This window comes from Cygnus olor, chromosome 3 (assembly GCF_009769625.2).
Source record: "Cygnus olor isolate bCygOlo1 chromosome 3, bCygOlo1.pri.v2, whole genome shotgun sequence".
Lineage (NCBI taxonomy): Eukaryota > Metazoa > Chordata > Aves > Anseriformes > Anatidae > Cygnus > Cygnus olor.
The window spans coordinates 44,424,163-44,449,414 of record NC_049171.1 but is presented as its reverse complement, the minus strand read 5'-3'; the positions used below and the strand labels follow the sequence as shown (position 1 = coordinate 44,449,414).

The following is a 25,252-nucleotide window of genomic DNA, read 5'->3' as shown; positions in this document are numbered from 1 at the left end:
TAGATAAATGAAAAGAAAAAAGTTGCTTTGTTAGTGAAAAGAATGTTGTTATCCCATTCCTATAAATTCTTCCCTTTTTTTAACCAGGTATTTTCCTCCAGTGTTATTGACTAATTTTAGTTAAAAAGAAATGCAACCATGGTGATATAGTACCTGGTGAAAAAAGTAATAAAGCATTAGCAGAAATATTTTCTATAAACTTAAAAAATAATTAATAGGAGTTGTTTCCCCCTTCCCTTGCTTGTGCATTTTTATTCAGCTGCTGAGAAAGTGGAGATGGACAGCACTTGGCTTTTCCTGCCACTGACCTCCTCTCTATCCTTCTGATTTGATGTGCTAATAAAAGATATTCCTATTTTTGTGTTAAGGCAACAACAAATTACATCAATTTGAAGTGTTATTCAGTCACGTAGGAGCAAACCCAATGCCAGTCCCCTCATTTTCTACAAAAACAGTTTTGAACTTCAAAGCTATTAATGTTTTGTAGGCAGAAAGTATATGGGTGGTATAGTGCTAGCTGTGGGCATAACCATAGATTTGTTCACGTAGGTCATTGTGTTCCTCCTGTTCTAGTTACAGGTATTCAGTTTTCATAATTGGTGTATTATTGTTTCTTAGTAACCTTGCAGTATGCCAATTTCTGTCTTTGTTTTGGCTGACAGCCAGTGGTACCCATTCAGAACACATACATCTGCATAGCTGCCATGCGTCACACTCTTCTCGGCTCTTCAGTGGCACTAAGAAAATGCAAACCCGTCCTCCTTTCCCCTTCTGAGGAAGGTGAGGAAGCCAGGCGGCACTCACCACATCCAAGGATTCCTTCAGGGCAGGAAAGGTCCAGCCTGTCCACACAACCGGGGGTGTTGTCCTGCACAGGGAGAGAGGGGCAAGTGTGCACCCACTGTGCACCAACACATTATGTGCCCTGCATGTTCTCTCCAGGGTGGTACCATTCATTCCCCAAGAAACAGATTCTGGCCCTTGCCCAGTCACAGGCTACTCCAGCCCCGTTGCTTTGATTAGCAACTTTTTATATTGTTTGCCAGAAGTGCCGATAATGCCTTTTACTGAGATAAGAAAGTGGGCAAAACTTATGGTGAGAGGCAAGAAGAAACGAAGAGTGGGAGGAAAGAGTGGAGCAAATGTGAGTGTCAGATCAGGGAAGCCTTTGGTATGAATTTCAGGCTTTTGCTCTTTTGTTTAGGGTTCCAAACAACAGGTGGGAGCTGTTTTAAACTAACTCCTTTTTCTGTTTTCTCCTGTATTTTTTGGTTGCGCTTTTTGTTGTTTCCACAGTTAAGCAGAGCTTTTTGTCCCCGTAAGCCCTACGTTTCTGTTTTAGTACTCCAGACCTGCTCAGTTTCTTGCAGTGGACACATCGAGGGTTGTTTCTAAGAGTATGGCTTAGAGCTGTTCTAGGCTGGATCTTTTACTCTGTGGGATTTCTAATTAGGGTAGTTCAACAAGAAGAGTACTACCCATGGATTCTCTGAACTGGAATATTGTTTCATGGCCTTTTCAAGTTGGTGACCTTTCCTTTAAAGTTAAAACCTTTGTATTTGTGAAAAAAATATTAGTCTACTGTTACAGCTTTAGGGTTTTTTGTATGTAAGGCAAAAGATTGGCGGGTAATTTGGGCTGCCAAAGGAGGGCAGGAGTAGGGAAGTGTTTTGATTTTTTTTTTCCTCTTTAGTTTTATGAAATGTTAAACATCTGGCATCCTGATCACTTTTTTTTTTTTTTTGACCACCTCTGCTCTGAAATCTGACCTCAATGCATAACTTACTATTGAGAAAAGCACTCTAGACTTTTGTCATCTTATCTTTTGACTTGAAACTAAGGCAAGCCATAACTAAGGAGAAACAGCTTCGGAGCAAATGGCAGAGACAGGGAATATTAGGAACTAGTCTTGCAGCTGTTTTGGGGAAATGACTGTATTCGTTTGCAGCTTCACCAGCCACCAGATGAACCACTTCGGCAAAAAGGTGAAACTGAATATTGTTCCAGAGAAAATGAGAACAAACCAAGGTATAGCAACTCTTTGAGCTTGGTCCTTTTTGCAGTTTGGTCATGTATCTCTGGTGCAGGTTTACCAAGAGGGTTGATATGACTTCTCTGTAGGAATCTGAGCTGTACAAGCCCAGAAACAAGAATGCTGCCTGTGTGCTAGAACAGTTTCAGTCTTTTCAAATTTGGTGACTTATCATTGCCGGTGTAATTAGAGCCATATCTCAGGTGCATATATACCAGAAGGTTAACGTGACTATTAATCCATTTTCACCCATCCCAGTCAGTCAGGCTACCCCAGGTGCATGATTTGGAAACACCCAGTTACACAACAGACCCATTCAGATGGGAGTTTTGCCCCATCTTGTATGTACTACTGAGATAATGTATGTTGTTACTTCAACAAAATGTCTAAGTTCCTGAACTTTGGTATGAATAGAAATGGTGCTGAGGACAGCATTCTCAAAGCTTTTGGAGACATTAGAGCTTTTTTGTTAGTAATCATTTCAGCAATCCAATGTGAAGCTTATTCTGTTTGTGATACAATCAAAGCCACTCTCATGTCAGATACCCAGGCAGGGTATAGCATCAGCCAAAATATTTTCATGAAGAAGAGATACCATAAGATTGCATGCTTTTGTGAAATGATACTGTAAGGATAATTTCACGAAGAATATGTTTCCAATAAAATTTCTTTCAAAGGCTTAATTGTATATTTATTTCATAATCACACCAGTTTCATTAGCAATATTATCAGTCTACAACATATTGATAGCCTCAAAGCATCATAAAAGAAATATTATTCTGCCTTCTTTGTCCTCTACAGTCAGGTTTTGGTCAGTAACATGAATGTAGCTGTAATTAGTGAGAACTCGAGAAAATCTTGACTTAAGAATTGTACCTAACTTTTATTTGATTTCTGGCTTTTTAGTACTGAGTTGTTTCAATAAAATCATTCATTTAACACTTACACTTTTTTTTTTTTTTTCCTTTTAACAAATAACTTTGTGTGTGTTTGGCATCTAGATGGATCCAGGTCTAGAAAAGCACAGAGAACAACTGGTAATTGAAGTTGGCAGAAAACTGGACAAAGCCCGCATGATTCGCTTTGAAGAAAGAACTGGCTTTTTTTCTTCAACAGATTTAGGCAGAACTGCCAGCCACTACTATATTAAATACAATACTATAGAGGTAAAATATGTCGTTCTATTTCTGTGGGTTTTTTACCTTATTTTTGAACCTATACCAGTTGTAAGATATCACAGAATATGTAGTTGATTTCTTAAATATATTTTCAGATCATGTTTACCAAAATGGAGAGAGAGGGAGGAAGAGAGAGAGAATAGAGACAAAAAGACAGAAATTAATTAAAAAGCAACATTGAAAAATAGGAGTTGATATGAAATTTCTATAGTCTCTGCCTACTTTTAGGTGAATTGTAAGAAACATTTTGATACCAACAGTATGTGCAACCATTGGTACATGATAGCACATTCAACTGTAGAGGTTGGTAATGAAAAGGTTTTTCCTGAATGAAAATCTTATCAGGTTGCCATGTGCAACCTTAAACAAATTTTGCTACCATAATTATACTGTGTTGTAAATTGGTAACAAAGATGCATTTGTACAAAACTGTGTAGTATTGTAAGCTTGGTTTAAAGTACACATTTCATCTTAAAACCTTTTCTTTGTAACAAATGGATATTTTTTCTTGCATAAATGCTGAAAAATCAGAGCATTAACCATTTTTGACTGTTTACTGTCACTATGTATAATTAGTCACACAGATATGTCTCAAATATATCCTATACCTTTTTTTTCTTTTTTTTTTTTTAATGGCCATAGATTGCATGTCTCTCAATTTTGCATTCCTGAGTTTAGATGTGACTAATTTTCTCACAGTAGCAAGAAGACATTCTGGAAATTGTTCCAGTTTAAATTGTATCACTGTGCTCATCCATCTTATTTACCTTTTAAAGTCAAATGCCTTTAAAAATCTTGGTTAATGTTTCTTTCTTTTGTGTTATATATACTTTTTTTTTGTCAGTACTAAATCAATTCATTTTATTTTAATAGACTTTCAATGAATTGTTTGATGCTCATAAAACAGAAGGTGACATTCTTGCTATAGTGTCAAAAGCCGAAGAATTTGAACAGATAAAGGTAAAGTTATATCATTTCATACAAAGTATATGTCTTAGAACTAGACACTTCTGTAGTACTCACTCCATAAATAGTAAGTGCCTATTCTATAGACTGAAGTTTCGTTAAATAGTAAAGTCTTGTTTTTTAAGATAAAACATATTTTCTAGGTAGGAATGATTGCCAAGAACTATATATGCTCTCATTCAAATTTATATGTAGTTCAGCATGAACTGTAGTGCACATTTAATAACTAGTTATGGATCTTTGAGAATTCCTTTTAAATGCTTTTAAGAACTTTTCAGCTTCTCAATTATTAACAGGTGAAGATAAGTGTCCATTGGAATGGTGCACCCATGGATGAGATAGTTTTTCTGTTTGAAGTCTAAATCAATATTAGAGCAATTTGCTGTATCAGAAATGAGGCAGGACTCAGTGAATTTAACTCTGATATACTTTATGCAGAGGATAATATTAGATTATCAGAATGATGAATTCTGATAAATTATTTTCAACATTGAAATCTGGAAAGTTGTTTTAACAGATTCTGTTGTGCAGGCTATAACATTACTGTACTATCACATTCAGTTCATTTCCACCCTCCCTTTCTGCCTCCTCTCTGGATAGGATAGGATACAATACAATACATTGCAAGCTGGCATGAACTTGTTTGCCCATGCTTGCATCTCATAGAGGTGCAAGCCAGGCTCCACAGGGTTTATTATCTTGGGCTCATTGCCATTTTAGCACAATTATACAACTTTCAGATCAGAGTTGGCTCTCATTCACCTGGCTCTGTGAATTGGCAGTGTAAATCTCTCAACATCTACATATTTACACACATTGTCTGAGCATTGCCATCTCTTTATCTAATGGAGAAATTTTATTTTGTAATCTCTTGTATTAGAGAAGATAATAAGCAGTGAGGTTTCACAGTGATACATGCAACATTTTCAAAGATGGTTCGTTTTTTTTCATGATTGTGATATTACTTTTCTGGATCTAAATTTAGCATAATTGAATTTTTAAAAGGAAAACATATGGAAAATATGATGTGATATGTTTCTATATTTGTAGTAAAGTCAGTAGTGATGCTTCTTGACTAAAACAGTTTTTCCAGCTTGCTTTCTCAGATTCGTATGGTATGGCATCAGTGCAACATCATTTCCAGTTTATTGTGATTCACTAGCTGTGGAGCTCTGAGCATTAAACTGATTTGCACAAGAGTAACTCAGAATTTATCCCTCTTTGTGATATGAATTGTGACTTTTGCTAATAAGAAACATGTCTCCATAATACCTTTTAAAATTCTGTATCTTGAGATAGGTAGGTCAGTAGTAGCTGAATTGTCAATCTGGACTTTACCTGTACTGTGCTATGCAAGACCAGAAAAACTTACCAAAATTGCTGGTGTAAGTAGAGCATAATATTCCCCTGACACTGGAGCCATCTGTGACTGAAGGATACGTCCTTCATCTTTTTCTTTTCTATAGGTGGCTGGATAGTTTGCGCTTTTAACCCAACTGTCTTAAAGTCTTTTGTATGTCAGGTAGCCAGGTCCAAATGAAAATTGCTTTCAGCTGGTTCCCTGCAGGGACCAAACATTTACCCTCTTTAAATAAGTTTTACACTAACAGACTATCAGTAAATCAAAGAATATGTAGATTTATGCTGGTTTTGCCATGTAAGGGTCATGAGGGAGAATGTAAAATGTTATGCATTATTCAAACCATAGATATGAATATTTCTTTACTCATATTAAGACTTAATCTTATTAACAGTGAAAACTTTAATATCATGAATCATAGTACTTCACAGTTTTGAGTTAAAAATGTATTATGCCACATGCAAACTATGTAACTATAATGAATGCATTTAATGTTAATTCAAAATTGCCCTAATCCAGATGGACAGAGGTTTTACTCTGGTCAAATAAAAAATGAAATCTCATCAGATGAAGGATGGTGGGGTCAGAAGATTCAATTTTTGTGGCATATCAAATTTTTGTATGTCAATGACAACTTTAATAGATGGTGATGAATAATAAAATGTAATTGTGTCACTATTAAGATAGTTTCAATTATGACCTATTAGCTACATTCTGGAAGATGTGGTTTTGCTTCTTCCCCCACCCCCCCCCCCCCCCTTAAAACTAGAGACTTAATTTAAAAATAATGTAACAATATTATAAGGAAAATTTGATTTTAGTATAAAAGTTTTTTTATCAAGTTCCTCCAGCCTCTTCATAGTGTATAATTGTGTTTTAGGTAAGAGAAGAAGAAATAGAAGAACTGGATACCTTATTGAATGATTTCTGTGAACTTCCTGCTCCTGGAGGTGTGGAAAACAACTACGGAAAAATAAATATCCTCCTTCAAACATATATTAGCAGAGGGGAGATGGACAGCTTCTCTCTTATTTCAGATTCTGCATATGTTGCACAGGTAAAAATAGTCAGTATTTTTTATGTATCTGTTGCTGCCTTCCACTGTTTTCATTCTCTCAAATGTTTACAATTATGTAAGTAGACCTTAAGCTGGACTGTTTTTTATGCAAATCGATTTGAAAATAAAAGCCTTCCATGAGTGTGGTATACTTCTAAGTGGAAAAATAATGCAAAATTCTACATTAGGAGATTACTGCTTTTTTATTGTTGTTAAATTTGAATGTTCCTTTCATTGATATTACCCCTGTAGTCTTATTATATTTAGTAGTTCTAATTATAGTTGGTGAGAAATGTTATTCTTACCTTACTGGGTTTTCTTCTGAATCTGGAAAACTGTTGCAATCTGTGTTTGTTTTGTGTGCTTTTATATTTCTTTCTGTAAAACATAAATTTGTGTCTTATTCACATCTTTGCTTTACACAAGAAAGGTAGGCTATTACAAATTTATTGCTAGAACTTACTGTATAAGTTTGTATATCAACATATATTTGTTTGTTGGTTTAATTTGACAGATGACTGGTCAATAGCTATACAGCATGTTTAGTTATAACATTGAATAGAAAGAGAACTGCAAGTCTGTGACACAGAACTGCTTGCTTACGGAGTTAGAGAGACCATCTTAGAATGCAAAAGGTGTTGCTTGAAATTTTAGAACTATGAATCTTGAAGAACACACTGAAAGTGACAAAATATCATAGACGATACCAGATATGCAACATTAATAAGTGTATGGAATAGATTACAAAGTTTTACCTTTTAGGTCATCCTGTCTTTTTTTTTTTTTTTTAATTTAAAAATAAATGTATATGGAATGTGTTGCATTGAATACTTTATCTCTTATCCTTAAAAAAAACATTTTGGACAGAATTAATTGAAAAATTGCATTTAGTCAGTGCTAAAGGTCAGAGTTAAATACTCAAAAGTATATACGTTCGCCAGCAAGATTTTCATAGCAACATTTTCTTCAGAAGTCTTTACATTTCCTAGCACATTTGGGCTTAAATGAGTCTGAAATCATTACACACATCATAAAAATTGTGGTACTTGCACAGCAAGATCATCTTCAGTACGATTCTTTTAATCTTTGCTTTCAAAACAATTGCTTTTATTTGTCTGTCTCAATTATAACATTTTTAGTGAGGCAAACATGATCTTCTCAAACCTTCATAACTTGTGCACGCGGAACCGGTGCTACAACTTGCAATTTTTTTTAATTGAATAGTGACTATTTGGAAAATCATTCATCCTTTCTAAGTAAAAGAAATAAGCTTCTTTAGTAACATATGCTTCCTATCATGGCCAAATAATTTTCTATTTTTTATTCCTGTTGGCATTCAAGAGCCAGTAGAGAAAGATTGTATTCTACTACATGAATCAAGAACAGGATTGCTAATCCAGGCACAGTAATGGTAGGCCAAAAAAAAATCAAAAGAAAACCCACAACTTCATAATACAGCTTGATAAGCTTATGAAATGAATATCATAACTTAGGTTTTCAAGATAAGACTGACCTCATTCAAGCTTATGTTAATAATTAATTTTCCAACTCCAAAGCAGATTTATACAGTTTAGTTATACATATGCAATAGGCTTGGGAGACTGTAATATATTTAGAAAAAAAATTATTAAACGTCTGTGGAGATGTTGTGAAATTCAGTGTGAAATGGGTGGGTATTACGGAAGCATAACAGAGGTAAAATCTTAAATCTTGAATTTCCAGTTAAACCAAGCTTGCAGATGTGTATTTTATGGGGGGAGAAGGAGGAGGATACTAAGTAGAACTCCCTAATGTTCGTTCAAAATCCTATGACAGACCTGCCACTACAACTGTAATTAATTGCACATGTTTCTTTTCATAATTTCTGTAGGCAATCATGAGGTAGTTCTGCCATTAGACAGTAATGGAAAAAAAATAAAGTTTTCAAGAGTGTTTGAAATAAGTTTGAAGAGAAAAATCTATTGTTATGGTTGGTCAAAGATGAGTCTATGGGTTCCTTTTCATTTTACAAAGAATACTTGAGTGAATTACAACATTTTTGCCTTTTTTTTTGCTCTCCAGAATGCAGCTCGTATTGTTCGAGCTCTTTTTGAGATTGCCCTTAGGAAACGTTGGCCTGCAATGACATATCGACTACTGAATCTCAGCAAAGTCATTGACAAGCGGCTGTGGGGCTGGGTTAGCCCTCTGAGACAGTTCTCCGTGTTACCACCATCAGTCCTCTCAAAGTTGGAAGAGAAGAATCTCACTGTAGACAAGATGAAGGACATGAGAAAAGATGAAATAGGTGAGAAATCAGCAATGCTGATCTGCTTAAACTATTAGAAGTTAATAGTCAAGTTAGAACTAAGTCTGAGACATTCATTAGGAAACCAAACCCACTCTGGTCTGGAAGCCATGAAACACATTAACATGGTATTATGGTCTGTCCAATAAAGAAGGCTTATTCAGTCTCCACAGCTTGTGTTTGTAATATGGGTGAGACTGGCCCATGTCCTGCCAATCCCAGCACACACTTAGAATGGACATGGATATTGATATGTCTTTACATATATATATATACACAGATACATATATTTATATATGTATTTATGTCAATATATACATTTTGTTACCCTTCTTGCTCTAATTAAGTAAAACAGTACTATGAAAGTCATCTGTTTATTTTTTTTTCAAGTTGGATTTTTTTAATGAAATAGCATTAACAATAAAAAAAAGGCAGATTATGTCCAGGTGTGCTCTCATTAAATGGCCTGCTTCCCAGACGCAGCATTAATTTTCATTGAACGTGGAGAATTCATTGTCATTGGTGTCATTGCAGAAAAACCTTAATTTTTTAAGGGTTTTGACATATTGAAAATGAGAAAATCCACGAGCCTACTGATAAATATAATGACAATTTCTGGTATGTCCATGTAAACTGCTGTGGATAAAATACCCACCAGCTGGTTGAAATTGAGGAAAAAAATGTTTGTAATGTATTTCTTTTTCCTATCTTAGTATATTTGTTCTGATTTGGGAGCAAATCGTTTAGATCTTGGACTTTCATTGCACTTGTAATGCCAGGTTTTTTTTTTGGAAACAAACTGCCTTTTTTTTTTTAATTTAATTTTTACAATGAAAACACATTTCATAGTCTCTACTTCTTAGGTATGTTATTTCTGATTTGACAAGAGGACTACGCTCCTAACTTAAGTCGCTTTATTATGTGCCTAAAATTAATTTTGAAAAAGTTAGATAAAACTGTAGAAGTTCGCAGAATTAGAGAGTATATTTTTATTTACTAGGTTAAAACAAAGGACTATGAGGGGAAAAAAAAAACTATTAAAACTCACTTAAACTGTATATTATAATACATAATAATTTTAAATGTATTAAAAATACAATATTTTAAGTGCTAGCATTACAGTGTTTTTTTCATTCAGAAGTATCTCACAAATTGTTAATTTGTGTATTTTTGTAGTTTTTTTTAATGCTTAACTTATTTTTCCATGAGTTGTGTTAGTGCTTTTATTCTCTTCTTTTAATGCTAGTTTCTCCTTGTACCTAGCCTTGGAGAAGCAAGAAATTTGTATTAAAATACAAAACTACTTTGCTTTTTTCAGCTTGTGGATCTAATATTCACAAGATAGAAACATTTTAATATACATATAGAACGTGTAGGTTTGTTTTATATTTACTTAGCTTCAAAGTAGGTGAGAATTGGGTTTTGATAGTAAAAACAAGTCATTGGTGACTACATATAAGGATATTTCATGTTCTTCAGCATTATAAATGCCAAAGCAAGTCGTCCTGTGCATCTTTGTCAAGTACTGCTTCTTGACATACTTCCTCTTGTCCTTCCTCTTTTTCTTTCACTAAGACTTTGCTTGCCTTGTACATTTTGTTGGAATTCAAAGCCATGTTGAAATGAAAAAGGTACAGCTTCCAGGTGCTGACTTGTTCTCTGACATATATTTAGGTATAAATATAGTGTATAACACAGTGTATAAATTCTTGAGGTGTGGGAGACAGAGGGATTTGGCCAACCTCTTTTCAGTGGTCTGTGGGGGTAGGTAATGGCCACAAGATGGAGCACAGGAAGTTCCGCACCAACATGAGAAAGAATTTCTTCACAGTGAGGGTGACGGAGCACTGGAAGAGGCTGCCCAGGGAGGTTGTGGAGTCTCCTTCTCTGGAGATACTCAAGGCCCGTCTGGACTCCTACCTGGGCAACCTGCTCTAGGGAACCTGCAGGGGGGTTGGACCCGATGATTTTTCGAGGTCCCTTCCAACCCCTTCAATTCTGTGATTCTGTGATTCTGACACCGTAGTCCAAGTTTCAGTGTTACTGCTTCTTCCTTTTCAAATGTTATTGTCACCCTGGAGATAGAATAAAAAAGACAGGAGGTGGCTGGCTAGCTCAGACCATGTCCTAGGGAGAGCCAAATGCATCCACTGGGTGACAACTCTCCCCGTCAAAGAGCGTGTTGTGTGCACAGGTCCTGGATTCCAATGTGCCATATATTAGACACAGTTGACTCGCTACTGCAATGTAACCATAAAGTTTCTGAAATGCCAAGAAATCACTGTGGCATTTGAAATATACAGTCCCAGTTTTCAGAATATAGTTGACAGTCTTTGTGGAACAAGCAAAATTTATTCTTCTTTTGTTAAGTATACCTATTTTCTCAAACAGTCATCTTTTAGTTTATAAGGTTTTCGTATTTCTTAAACACCATTGATAGCTTCTCATAACTATTAAAAAGAATGAAAAAGAGAAGAGAGAGAGAGATTTATAATGATTTTAACAAGAAGAATTTGGGAGAGGAGCCTTATTTTACCCTAGCAGATACCTATACAAAACCTCAGTACTGTGCTGTATAGACACGGAAGTCCACCTCACACACTATGTTACAGAAAGGGATTTTTGGCATGAAGAAATCTACCTGTGTACATAACCAATTAATTCATATCTTTGAAGATTGGCACCTACCTTTAAATAGCAAAATTTCTGATGTTTTATCTCTAATTGCAAAAGCTAGTCATTGTGCAAGTATGCTATAATACTGCCTGCATTACCAACATGTACCAATGTAATTGTTTTGTTCTTCAGTAGTCCATCCACTTGCAATAGGTGCACTTGTTGTACCAACTACAAATTAAACTGATTAAAGCTGTTAAAATTCCTGCATTAGTGTTTTGCTTCTTAAGCAAGATCACCATTCAGTACAAAATAGTATAGATAAATAAATACTTTGAGAGACAAAATCTGCCAGTTTGTTAAATAAGAAAAACTGAAGAGGGAAAGGCAAGGTTCAAATAATAAAAGAAATACTAATTGCAAGTTGTTATGCTCCTAAAATTTGTGCAATAACAAGAAAAAGTTTATATCTCCTTATCACTTTGCACATAATGCAAATAATAGGATTTCTTCGTTTTGGGGTGGTTGTTTATTTTCAATCAGAGAGTGTACACAGGAGCCACATAATGACATCAGTAGCCACTTATAGCTGCCAACAGTGAGTACTTATGACCATTATAGTTAAAACTTAAAATGTGCTCCAAGTAATTAGATAAGCGATTTCAGTGAAAATATGATTAATCAGTCTTCTTTACCTAAATAAACTAGCAGTTGCAACATTTTTTGGGGGGGGGGGGGGGGGGGGGGGAGAATAACACTGCTTCCTACATACATTGGCTTGTATTTAAAATGAAGAAATGAAGAGCAAGGGAACAAAGATTTCATCTGTAAAATACAACTAGGAATTATATATATATATATATATATGTATATGTATATATACATATATATGATTCCTTTCTTGCCTTAGTTACCATGACTGTGATAGAAAATAAAATACAGTGCAGTGTTTAGTTTTTCCTTTGGCTTGGTTACACACTGGTGTATTCCGAAAGATCAGAGCTGCTGTGAGATGATTATTAGTTGCATGAATTTTAAGCTATTAACCACCTTTATTCAATTTTATGAAACTAGTGTCCTGTGTACTTCGAATCACTACACAGGAATTGTAGAAGCTCAAATGTGTGTCCTTCATTAAGTAAAAGGTCAGTATTCAAGCTTTAAAAAACAGCTATATGGCTTAGTAAGAGCCTGGTCAAAAAGTCAGTAAAGGAAAGGGAACTAGCTTGACATAATATGTTTCCAAAGTGAATTCTTAATAGTTATTTTAACCCCTTAGTTATAGCCAACAGGCGGGTTAACACTGATTTTTCTAGGCTCTAAATTGCTAATTCAAGTTAAGTATTACAAAATACTCAGACATGCCAGGTCAAGAGAGTCAGACATTTACACACCTAAGAGCAAAACAAGCAAGCAATAATATTCCTCTCTAAAAGCCTATTTGAAAGTCAGAATTGTATTATTTTTCCCGTAAATGCAAATTTGTTACACTAATGTTTTCTTGGCAGGTCATATGCTGCATCATGTGAAGATTGGGTTAAAGGTAAAACAGTGTGTCCATCAAATCCCCTCCATTGCAATGGAAGCAACAATTCAGCCAATTACCCGCACAGTGCTCCGAGTCCGGCTGAACATCACTCCTGACTTCACATGGAATGATCAGGTAAAAAAAAAAAAAAAATGTGGAGGCCTAGAAACATTCATTTAGCTTCAGTCACAGGGAGACCATAGCTGTTTGGATAAGATTTTTTTTTTTTTTTTCTCTAAAAAGCAAATTTGATAACAGAAATGGCACAACCTTTAAGACGTTTCTGGAAGAAGGCAGCCAAAGATCATCTTTTTATTTCCATTAATTGTAACAAGGTTGCCATGTTTATAACATGTTGAAGCAAGTGCTAATACTGGTATATTAATAGCATCACACATAGATTTGAGTTTGTACTGGGTGTGAGTTATTGCCCACAGAGTTATATGCCCAAAAAGGAGAGCAAAGAAAAGGGAGACACAGATGGCTTTCTGAACTGTGAATGAATGTCAAACTCAGAAAATAAAGCCTTGAAATACAGTTCATGTATGCCAAGTTCTGTTGCTCTCCATGGCTTCACAAATGTATATTCACATCAGTGTCTTTTCTGAATTGTACTTGCCTGAACAGAAAAGCTGAGATATGTTTGGAATTATATTCATCTATGTTTTACAGTGAAAATTTAAACACAAGGTATTGTATTAATTGGACACATGTACCCATACCCTTTCATTCAGAATTTGTTAATTAGAAATAGATTTAAGACAAATCTAAATGAAATACAAATGTCCACATGGGGGCATTGTATTGTTGCTGGTACTTCTGAAACATTCTACAGAAAGAAGGCAAACATACATCAATGGACAAGCATATTTGTCTTTTTCTACTCTTAAAAGATAAAAGAAATTATCATTCTGAAAGGTGGCTACTAAGTATGTTTTATTAAAAAATAAGTTTAAAATCCCCTCGCAAATTTAATGTAATCACAAGTAAGTTAGAGTTTTATTCCATAAACATTTAGATGATATTGGAATTTATTCTCCCTGCCTGAAGGGTTTTACTTTTGTTTTGGAAGCTTCACAAAGCTAGCGTGTGAATGGGACGTTAAAGTCTAATTATTTTTTTTTTTGCTACCTGCATTTATTACAAAAATATTTTAATGGATCCCTAACGTAAATTATAAGTATTTTTTGGTAGGATTGAAACAGGTTTTTATCATTCAATCTTTTATCCATGTTACCTGAATGCTATTAAAGACATATTAAACTATCTTCATATTAATACAAAGTAATTTCTCAGTCTATTTTCATTCTACAAAATTTAGATTCTTCCAGATTTTTACAAATCAAAAAGGGATCTGCACAGAATTCTACTCCTATATGTCATCTCTGAACTTCTGAAGTTCAGAAAACAGGTTTTCGCCCAAGCTTTGTTATGACCTTTTGACATAGCATTCCTAGTATTTCCTAGCTTTGGAAATATTGTGGGTATCTTGTCTATTCAACATATAGAGCTCTTGTAGTATTTGTAAAGTGATACTCATCAAAACTTGGAAAGTTCCTCAATACTTTTTTCCTGTTTTTTTTTTTTGTTTGTTTGTTTGTTTTGGTCAGGTAGCTATTTCTTATTTTTTTCTTGTGATTTTTCTTTCTTTCTTTTTTTTTTCTTTAGTAAATGAAACTTCTGTCTCTTTAGAAAAACAAAGCTGTTAAAATTTAATGGTCATTGAAAATGAATAACTACCTTTTCAATTCAACCACTGAAAGTCCAAAATTGCTTCTGCATCATCACACAGTTTCCTGGCAAGCTGTTCAGAAGACTATTGTCAGAAACTATAGGTACGGCTGTAAATGATACAAAAACTAGCTGTCCAAAAATAATAAATAAATTTTAAAAAAAATGGCAATACTCAAGTAAAATCAGAATATTAAAAATGTAAATACTATGCTTAACTGAAATGACTCACTTAGCTAACATTTTATGTTTTTAAGACTGTTTCTTTACCTGGATACTTAATTCTAGAACAGTCTCATGAAATTTGGACGTAGCTTTACAAGGAAAAGGCAAGAAGATGTATTTCGGTAAATGTTGAGACAGATCCCAGTGGAAAATTCTTACCGTACTGTCAGAGCCAAGGGACTCTAAATATATGTAGACAGGGCAAATAAACATTACTGCAGCCAGGAGGAGTCCGGCAGAAATACAGAATAATGTAACTAGTATTAATTAGCCGAGTCATATATCAAACATGCAGTTTTAGGCAATGGTTGCCCAAAATACAGGTACACGTCAGTTCTTAAGAACTCTCCAGAGCTCTTGAGAATCATTACTTTTGAGCCTATTTCCCCATGCAGTTTTTCCACAGGACTCTTCAAAGGTGCTCTTACCATTGATAACAAAAATTCTGAGCTTTGAACTTCATAGCCTTCCTTACGTCTTCCAACATTTTTTCACCTTCACATTGTTTTTATACCTTCCTCATCAGAAACATCAGTAATATAAGCTCATTTAATAGTATGAATTCCATATTACTTTACTATGCACTTTTCTCCTTTTCCTAGATAGATATTTAAGTAAAATTGGCACACTGGAACATGAGTAATTGATTCTGGCAAAGAAACAAAAATTCTTGACTGAGTATTCCAAATAGCTACCATTTGTGGCTGGCACTACAAAATAACTCATTAAGACTACAGGTACACAACAAAGTAAGCTAAAATCTAGGATGGAATAAAGTATTAACATATGGCATGGAATTCATGAAGAGCCAGCTCTGTCTATGTTCTTCTCACTTAACCTATAGCAGTGAGTGGATCAAACTACAGTGTTCTGAATCTTTTTCTAGAAGAGAGGGCAGAGAGAGGAATGTTAGAATGCAGTCCGATTTTTACTATGAGAATGTTTCTGACTGACAGCAAAAGTCAATTTTTCTGTACACAGAATCAACAGACAGAAGTACAAGGAGGAAAAAGAAGGCATCCTTTTTTACAGCCCTGAAGGGAAGTCTGGCAGTTTGGTCTATTTATAGACAGCTGAGGCACTAACTAGTTTCAGTTGCTTTTATATTGTGCCCATTTATATTATATACACATTAGGCAAACTCTTAATGCAATATGGTCTTTAAGCAGACAAATTAATTAGAAGTGTTATATTGCTCTTATCTCTCATTTCTGTGTTCCTTTGTAAGCCTAGATCATTTGGAACTATACCTGATACACCTGTCAAATCTTGGGAACCTCATTACAACTATAATAAAGCTATCTTTTCTACTCTTAAAGGTACATGGCACTGTGGGAGAGCCCTGGTGGATTTGGGTAGAAGACCCTACTAATGATCACATTTATCATTCAGAATACTTCATCATTCAAAAAAAGCAGGTAATGGATTCAGAATCTCATAACAAGACAAAAGTAAAGTTAGTGAGATGGAAAGTTTTAAGGCCAAACAGAATTTTGAGCTAATCAGATTTGAAAAGCAGCAGCACAGCTTTTAGTTTCAGATGTTTGTTTTAAGCCTGGACTTTCACAAAGATGTTTCCTAATCTCAGATGTCCCTTTTTCTCTTCCTCGTTTGGTGGGACTTTTTTTTTTCCAGATTAAAATGGAAAGACTGTAACAGTTTTGTCTGTTAAAGATGAAGAATTAGTCTTATTTGTACCTTGAAGTTAATGGAAGCAAAATCCACTGCCAATGGTGAAATATTTAATGGATGTGAATATCTTGCATTTGGAGTTGCACACGTACTTTATTGCTTTGTGTTAGTAATGATTATGAAAGTGAGGCAAACTGTATGATTTTTCAAGTTACTGGTTTGTCTGTCCAGTAATTATTCTCTACACAATGTTTGCATTAGGTCATTACTAAAGAACCTCAACTACTGGTGTTCACAATCCCAATTTTTGAACCTCTGCCTTCTCAATATTACATTCGAGCTGTGTCCGATAGATGGTTAGGAGCAGAAGCTGTGTGCATCATAAATTTTCAACACTTGATTCTTCCAGAGAGGCATCCACCCCACACAGGTAATTTCAAATGTGATCATTTTGTTTCAATTCATCTTGTTTGTATTGATTTTCCTTATGATAATGCAACAAATCTCTAACGCATTTTTTGTAAGAGAAAAGAATATGGTATTTCATTTTCTCATATATTTGTATTATTGATACCATTTTTCATTAACTTTAAAGCTCTCTAAAATTTTAAAATCCTGAATAAAAAGCAGCTTATTTTAGCTCAATGTGATACCGGCTTTTTTTGCTACTCCAGGCTCACTATAAACCATAGGAAAATTGAAAATATTATATAAAACTGGGCTGCATTACAATATGTCTTATCTTAGCATTGCATTTCTTCTGGACTGGTTCAAAATAATCTTAGAGTGGATGGTTGTGTTATAAGTGGTATTCAGCAAAGAAAAGAACAGTTAAAATTTTGAAGATATGCAACATTTTACTACTTTTTCTAAAATGAATGCCTCGTTGCAAGCATTGTTACAGTGCTGAACATCTAATTTCAACTCATTCAAGCCATGGCCTTCCCCTCCCCCTCCTTTTTAACACTTGGCACAGAAGCATGTGTTTGTGTTTTGATTCTTTTTTTCTGGATACATAAATTGCTTTATACATTCATTGTGCCTGATGTCATTGAAAAACCTTTCCACTGTAATTACATTTGGCTCATCTAGCAGTCTGTGAAGTGAGTGCCTTCAGAAATACTCAGTTCTCATACGATGTTGTCCTTTGGCATGCATAAATTCACATGTGTTTGTGAAGTGTTTAGCTATTGTTATACTGTACCTACGCTGTCTGGAAAAGCATGTGTAACCTTTTTATCTAATTGACTGATCACTGACTACTATTCAGAAGAAACAGAAAGATATTTACACATCACCAGTTATGGAGCCTCTAGGATTTATGGTAATTGATTTCAATTCCCATCTGGTTCCCACTCAACAGTGAAGTACATAGAGGCCCTGCTAGGCAGAAAACCTTCTTTCTCCTCGGCAGAACCCAAGAAATCAGTTTTAGTGGGAATGATAAAACAGCCATAAGGTATCAGGGAAAAGCACGTGAAGAATATTAGGCATCATTGCCTCGGTAGATTTTATGACTCCCATATCATACCTTAATGTGAAGCACCCTGAAAAGACAATGAGACCTCCAGCCACTAAAAAAAAAAAAAAAAAGAAAAAAAAAAACACTGACCAACTTCAAAGCAAGCATCTGCATAGCAGAATCACTGCAGTCTCCTTAATTTGGTAGAATTCCAAATCCAATCTGGTTATATATATCATCTCCCAGATTCCACAGTCTCTAATTGTTTGGATAGCAGATGCCCTCAAGTTATACAGAGAATCATATACTGAAAGGCTGTTTGTTTATTTATTGAGATTATATCTTTAATTACATATTTTAAGGATTAGATGCAAAATTTAGTTGTATTCCTCTGATTTGTATTACTCCATCAATTTTAAAAACTTAACTAGATGGATTTTTTTTCTTGAAATATACAGACTGCTGTAGTCCAACTCTACATTCTGTTATCATAAGAAGCTGGACATATACATGTAGTCTAATACAGTGAGTTTAGAACTTAATACAACTGGAAGAAAGCAAGCAGTTTTAAGAAAAAGATTAATTTATTTAAGTGGCTGGTTTCACAGCTGTCGGAATATTAACTACAGTACTTCAAGAAATACTTAGAGCTATAAAATCAATTTTTCATTATTCCTCATTGAAATTAACAATGTCCCAATGGGGATTCTATGTCATATGAGATGTTAGGTAAAGCCATTTCCAGTCTAAGTTTTCCACTGAAGTATCGGTTAATATCTTTACCTTCATAATAGACTGACTATGTTATAGGATGGCATCTGTTGTTGTGCACTCATGATTATCTTGTGTTTGTAGAGCTTCTAGATCTTCAGCCTTTGCCTGTCACAGCCTTAGGACATCGAGAATATGAAGTCCTCTACAAGTTCACACACTTCAATCCTATCCAGACCCAGATATTTCATACACTTTATCACACAGACTGTAATGTTCTTCTTGGAGCACCTACAGGTTCTGGAAAGACTGTTGCTGCTGAATTAGCCATCTTTAGAGTTTTTAACAAGTATCCCACATCAAAGGTTTGTGAAATAGATTTACAAGAATCATTTAGTGTAGGTATGTTTTCAGCAGTCCAAAAGCCTAGGAAGTCTATGGCAAACTGAATTTTGCTTTCTCCAATTAATACCTGTCGGGATATAAAATGCTTATGCTTTTATTTCAACTTTATATATTAATCAGTGTGCAACTAGAGTTAAATCTGAAAACTTGCCATAAAGACATTGGTTTTCCTTTTCCATACTTGCATTTCCTAAGTTCTTTTTGCTTAGACTTTAATCTTCTACTAGCAGTAGTACTGTTTTACAGCTATTAGTTCCCCTCCATGTCAATACAACTAGCCCGGTCTCTCCCTTATTTAAACAAATAAATTGCAATTAATTGCAACGAGCCAATTTTCTCTTCCACCTTGTCCCTGTGTTTTATTTCTTAAAACAAAGTGCCTAAAAGCTGAGCATTTCAACTTTTGGGATTTTGTTTTCAAAGTGAACATATGGCTGTACCTTAAGTCAGACATCTTGTCTTAGGTACCCACATTTTAGCCTTAAAGTCTTTGGAAAAGATATTTATATCTGACTGTAAGATTTAACCAAAGAATAACCTTTGAAATTAACAAAAATCATGTATGTAAATCGCTTATTCATCTCTGAAATTTTAGTGTCTTCTTGTAATTTGTTATGCCAGGCTGTGGTAAGCAAGACTCAGATACATCTTAAGTTTATGTATTAGACTTACAACATCGCCAATTGTTAAATGAGTGTATATATATATATATATATATTTGTTTGTTTGTTTGCTTTAATAAAGCCAAAAGTCTGGCTTTATTAATGTATGTAAATTCTTCATATATTAGTTTCTTCATGTTCAAACAACAGACCTTAAAAGTTCAAAATATTTAACCATAAATCTGTAAATAAATTTATGTCAGAGTATTCCCCCCTGCAGGGTGAGCTTCTTTGAGAGAAATAGTATGATAATTTACTCAGAATAATCAGCTTTATAATTTAACTTTTAATGTTTAAATAATTAAACAATGTATCTAAAAATCAGGTAAGATATTACTTGCTGGAAATTCTGATTTTTTTTCTGTTCTAGAACGTAGGTTTCCTGATTTTATAGTCCCGACAAATATGTCCTTATGTGTATATTAGTGGGTTTTCATATTAAATGATGTAATAAATACTTCCATTTCTAGAAATTAGTTTTTGTTTCTTAATTTATTTGCTTGCTAATGACTCAAGAAACAAAGCAATATTTTCAGGTGTTGTTTCAGGTGTTTAAAATATAATCCTGTTGTATGTCATTTAAGGAACTCGTACCTTAATCATTTTACACATAATGAGAAAGTTAAATCTCATAAGTATAAAATATTGTATAAAATATTTTTTTCATATCAATACAATTGAATAAAAATATCTTGTTTAATATCTGATTTTGTAACTTTTTTTTTTCAGGCAGTGTATATTGCGCCATTAAAAGCACTCGTTCGTGAGAGAATTGAGGACTGGAAAGTTAGGATTGAAGAAAAACTTGGTAAAAAGTATGTTTCTCCTTACCTAATCAGAGAAATGAGAAGCAAAAGAACAGCTCATCAAGTATGAATAAAATCTACAGAATACTTTTGAGTATTTCAAAATAGATTTTGCTTGTATATTATCCTTCAAATTTCTAAAAGTTAAAAAAAAAAAAAAATGCTATCAGTAGTCATTGTAGTAAAAGCAAAATCAAAAGTAAAAAAGGGATACACTTTGATATCCACCTATTTTCTTTCTCATTACTTGCCAGTATAACAAATATGAAGCTCAGATTTCTGTCTGCAGTGTCTTTGGAAATTTAAACTGCAATTCAAAATAAACATTTATTAGAAGTCTCAGCTATGAAAGATCTCACAGAAGTTGCATGAACTGTATACCAGTATTCGTGTATTGTCTTTCTTATATAAAATACAGAATATAATTGTATTCTTTGGCCTCATGAATTTCGTGCTGATCTTCTCAGGTGCTGGAGTTTAGCCATTACTTTCTGACATATAATGTGTATCAGTCATGTTGATGCTTTCTAAAGTTATAGTTTTGTGAGTTAAAAATTGTATCCATAGGATGCACTCACCTTCCACTCACCTATACATAGCTTTTTTGTAAGTTAAAGCTTAGAGCACACCAGAGATTTTAATAAAAGGGTGTACTACCCTGTGTACACAAAATTACCATTGAGATTTCTGCTATTAACATAGCAGTGACTTGTTAACTGGCAATATCTCTTTTTTATTTTATTGTTGTTGTTGTTGTTTTAATGGTGTGTGAGGATAAATTATTTACCTCATCATTTTAAAATATTTTCAGGTAATATTTTCTTTTTGAGACTGACTCCAATATTTGTGACTTAAATGTTGAATAGAAGATACACATTACTTTGATGAATTTTTATTAGGTGTATCGTAAAAATGTCAAAAATCCATTGTATTCAGTCTAAAATGATGGATCATCTCAGTGTTTGTGGAAATTGAAAGGATTATAAGGTAAACAGTTAGAAAAACTTGGCTAATCTTTCCCAGAAATGGCTCCAAGATAATTTCAGTTCTACTCTTAATGGAACTTTACCAACAAATGCAGATATGCTATAATCCAGACTTGTTCAAACCAAAGACCTATATGGAACAGCAAGCAGCAACTTAGTTGCCTTAGAAAACTTTTATGCTGGCTATAACAGGATGTTATCATTCACATTATATCATACTAATATTCCTGTATGATCTTCATTTTGAAAAAGGAGTCATGGATGGTTTTGGACTCATATTCACCTTCTTCCTTTTATATAGTATTGCAAAGGAATGGTATTCGGTATTAACGTGGTATTTGCTAGAAAAACAGAGACAGGTTTGTTAACTAAAAACAGCTTTGAAAATCCTGTTAGAATCCTGACCAGAAACAGTAAACTAACTTTGTTTAATTTTGTTTCTTCTCTCGTTTAAGAGTTTAAGTTTAAGAGTTAATGTTTGAACATTAAGGTGTTCTAAAGCATCGAAAAGACAGTTTTATGTAGTCTGATAAAACACCTATCTTGATTACAGGGTTGTGGAGTTGACAGGAGATGTGACTCCTGATATGAGAGCTATTGCCCAAGCTGACCTGATTGTTACTACCCCAGAAAAGTGGGATGGTGTCAGCAGAAGCTGGCAGAACAGAAGCTATGTTCAGAAAGTTTCCATTCTTATCATAGACGAAATCCATCTGCTAGGTGAGCATGGTTTTTTTTCTTTTTTTTTTTGTAATCAGAATTGTAGCTAAATTTGAAGAACGGTGCTTGTACTTAGGATCTGAAAATACTTTTGACCTGAAACTGTGCTTGTACTTATGACCTGAAAATACTATTTTTACACCTGAACTTTTTATTTTTCTCTGTTTTTCAATGGATTTCACATTTACCAGGGGATGAGAGAGGCCCAGTACTGGAAGTCATTGTGTCTCGAACAAACTTCATCTCATCTCACACAGAGAAGCCTGTAAGAGTAGTTGGCTTATCCACTGCATTAGCAAATGCCAGGGATCTTGCCGACTGGCTAAATATTAATCAGGTATGAAAAACGTTTCAGAAGATGGATATGTATTTGTGCTGCAGAAAAGCAAAATAGCAATTTAGAAGGTAATTCAAGATTAAACTTGTAAAAATGTTTTCTTTTAGATGGGTCTGTTCAACTTCCGACCTTCAGTACGTCCAGTTCCTCTGGAGGTACACATTCAGGGCTTCCCTGGCCAACATTACTGTCCTCGCATGGCTAGCATGAACAAACCTGCATTCCAGGGTAAGCAAGCTCCCAGACCTTTTACTTCTTTATGTAACAGAAATAGTCTCTGAGCACTTTACACAGAACATTTGCAGCACATTTACAACATGTGTTACTGTATGTACTCTTGGCATGTATAGGGAGAATCTGCTTCTGCTAATGACCCAAAGCTATTTGTCTGAAACATAAAGTGTGCTGCAAATGCAACATATACCAGGGGAATGTAGTGTATTTAGAACAGAAGAATAAAATTAGTGCTAATGAAGGGGAAATAAAATGTGTTTTCTTTTAGTGTTTGACACCATAAAGAAACATTTGTGTAAAAATATTTGAAATTTAGAAAGTAATAAAACCATTCATATTATTAATCTGCTGAGGTATTTTCATATGTACCGCTGAATGTAAGCATTAAAAAATTGTGAACAGAAGTTGTAAGTCAGACTAACCTCACGTAATTCTAGTTTCAAAGCAATAGCCGTAAAATTCAAAATTTGTAGTGCATCCAGATATGCTTCTGTTTTCAATTTTTTATTCTCAACAAAACTGGCATGCAGGATAGATTTAAGAAAAACTCTAATATTTTATTGGAACATGTTTTGTTTGGGTTACATAAGGAATATTTATTATATCAATTAAAAATAACCTCCGGTATAAATTTTGTGATGTGAACTGCTGTTGATTGTGAGGTGACATTTGCGAGGTGACTTTTTAGCTGCTTTAATTATCCTTATGACAGAAGCAAAGTATTGATTGTGGACTAGAGACCAATCTTGACAGCTCAGATTATTTACACCTCCACAAGAGCATTGTACAAAAACACTAATGAACAATAAATCTGTCCTGGGCTGTTATGCCACACCTGTTCCAGAAGCAACAGAAATTCATTAGATGCTGGGGTTTGAAAATATATAGATGTATTGGCATATATAGTTGTAAGGTATAAATACACATGAATGATCCTATTTCAATAATTTCACAACTGTATGGTGTGTGTATATGCAGGAGCTCATTCAGGGTAGTATCCATGATCTGGGAATAATATGTGATAGTGGATATGAAATGGTTCTCAGAAATTAACAATGCATAAAATTAATTGGTAGAATAAGGATTACATGAGAAAACAGAAACTGATTTTGTATAACAGACTGAGAAAGTGTATCCAAAGTACATACAACTTTTCATACTTCTAGTACTGTTTATAGTTCTAGTGCTTGTTGATGTTAAAAAAAAAAAAAACTGTAGACATGATTTGAGGGCTTTTTCCTCACTTGTTTGACCTGATGTAGTCAAGATTGTTTTAACATTTCCATTGCAATTCTTATTCCTGAGATCATTAAAAAAAAAAATTCTGCAACCTGAAATTTTTCAAACATGGACAGAGCAAGAAAATGTTTTTGTAGGAAGTTCAAAAACATAATTGGTTCAAATATATCAAACTGATAAGTAAACAGCGGAAACAAAGTTCCTTTGTACCATTATGCCCACCTTTCACAGCAGCTATTCAAAGGTCACTCTCTGCCATTTACACCTTTTTTTTGGTAGATTGAAGTGATATTTTGCATGCAGACATGAATTTATGCGGTCTGTGCACAGGATCAGGCAGAAAAAGCAAGTTTCGGGCCTCAATGGCACTTAGCCTGAGAAAACATATCCTAATAGGTTAGAAAACATAACATACTTATTAGGTTGAGATAGAGAAATACACAAGCTTTAAAGTCTAGGAAGTTTGTCAAGCTTCTGTTTTTTGTTTTGTTTTCTTTTTTCCTTTTTTTTTCCGTTTTTTTTTTTTTCTATTTTCTTCTTTTAAATCTTTAGATTACAATGATCACTGAAATAGCAGGGCAAATTAGCTCAGATTCAGCTAAGCAGTTACATGATTTTTGATTCAGAGATGGTATGAGCTGATCTCACTTGTATCTGTCTGTCAGAACAGAGTGGATACCTTCAGCTGTATATCAGCTGCAGAGAAGTGTATCAGCTGTGTAGGTATTACAAAGAGAAATTCTGTTTTTTTTGTCACTAAAGGTCCCAGTCCTAAAGTTTCGTTTTTCTCAACAGCTATCCGGAGCCATTCTCCAGCCAAGCCTGTTCTTATTTTCGTGTCATCCAGACGTCAGACAAGGCTTACTGCCTTAGATCTGATTGCTTTCCTAGCTACTGAGGATGATCCCAAACAATGGCTGAAGATGGATGAAAGAGAGGTAGAATAATTTTACCTGAATTATTTTTAATTTGCTTCTATTTTATTTATGTCTATTTGAAAATACAATACATTAAAAAACAAAGAGTGATTTGGGGGTAGATCTTGAAACAGCTATTCATATGCTAAATTTCAAAAATG

General features: G+C 34.3%; 1 protein-coding gene across 2 annotated transcripts in view; it reads left to right on the top strand.

Moving 5' to 3' along the window:
- The window catches only part of ASCC3 (activating signal cointegrator 1 complex subunit 3), a 281,426-nt gene that overhangs the window by 189,214 nt on the left and 66,960 nt on the right, over positions 1 to 25,252 (top strand). For both annotated transcript variants that reach the window (XM_040551468.1, XM_040551467.1), the window contains exons 18-30: positions 3,034 to 3,198; positions 4,084 to 4,170; positions 6,417 to 6,593; positions 8,655 to 8,880; positions 13,005 to 13,159; positions 16,300 to 16,398; positions 16,874 to 17,042; positions 18,930 to 19,150; positions 20,582 to 20,667; positions 22,198 to 22,364; positions 22,556 to 22,701; positions 22,809 to 22,929; positions 24,970 to 25,112. In XM_040551468.1, coding sequence (XP_040407402.1) covers positions 3,034 to 3,198; positions 4,084 to 4,170; positions 6,417 to 6,593; positions 8,655 to 8,880; positions 13,005 to 13,159; positions 16,300 to 16,398; positions 16,874 to 17,042; positions 18,930 to 19,150; positions 20,582 to 20,667; positions 22,198 to 22,364; positions 22,556 to 22,701; positions 22,809 to 22,929; positions 24,970 to 25,112 — 1,962 coding nt within the window. The remainder of the gene's footprint in view (positions 1 to 3,033; positions 3,199 to 4,083; positions 4,171 to 6,416; positions 6,594 to 8,654; positions 8,881 to 13,004; positions 13,160 to 16,299; positions 16,399 to 16,873; positions 17,043 to 18,929; positions 19,151 to 20,581; positions 20,668 to 22,197; positions 22,365 to 22,555; positions 22,702 to 22,808; positions 22,930 to 24,969; positions 25,113 to 25,252) is intronic.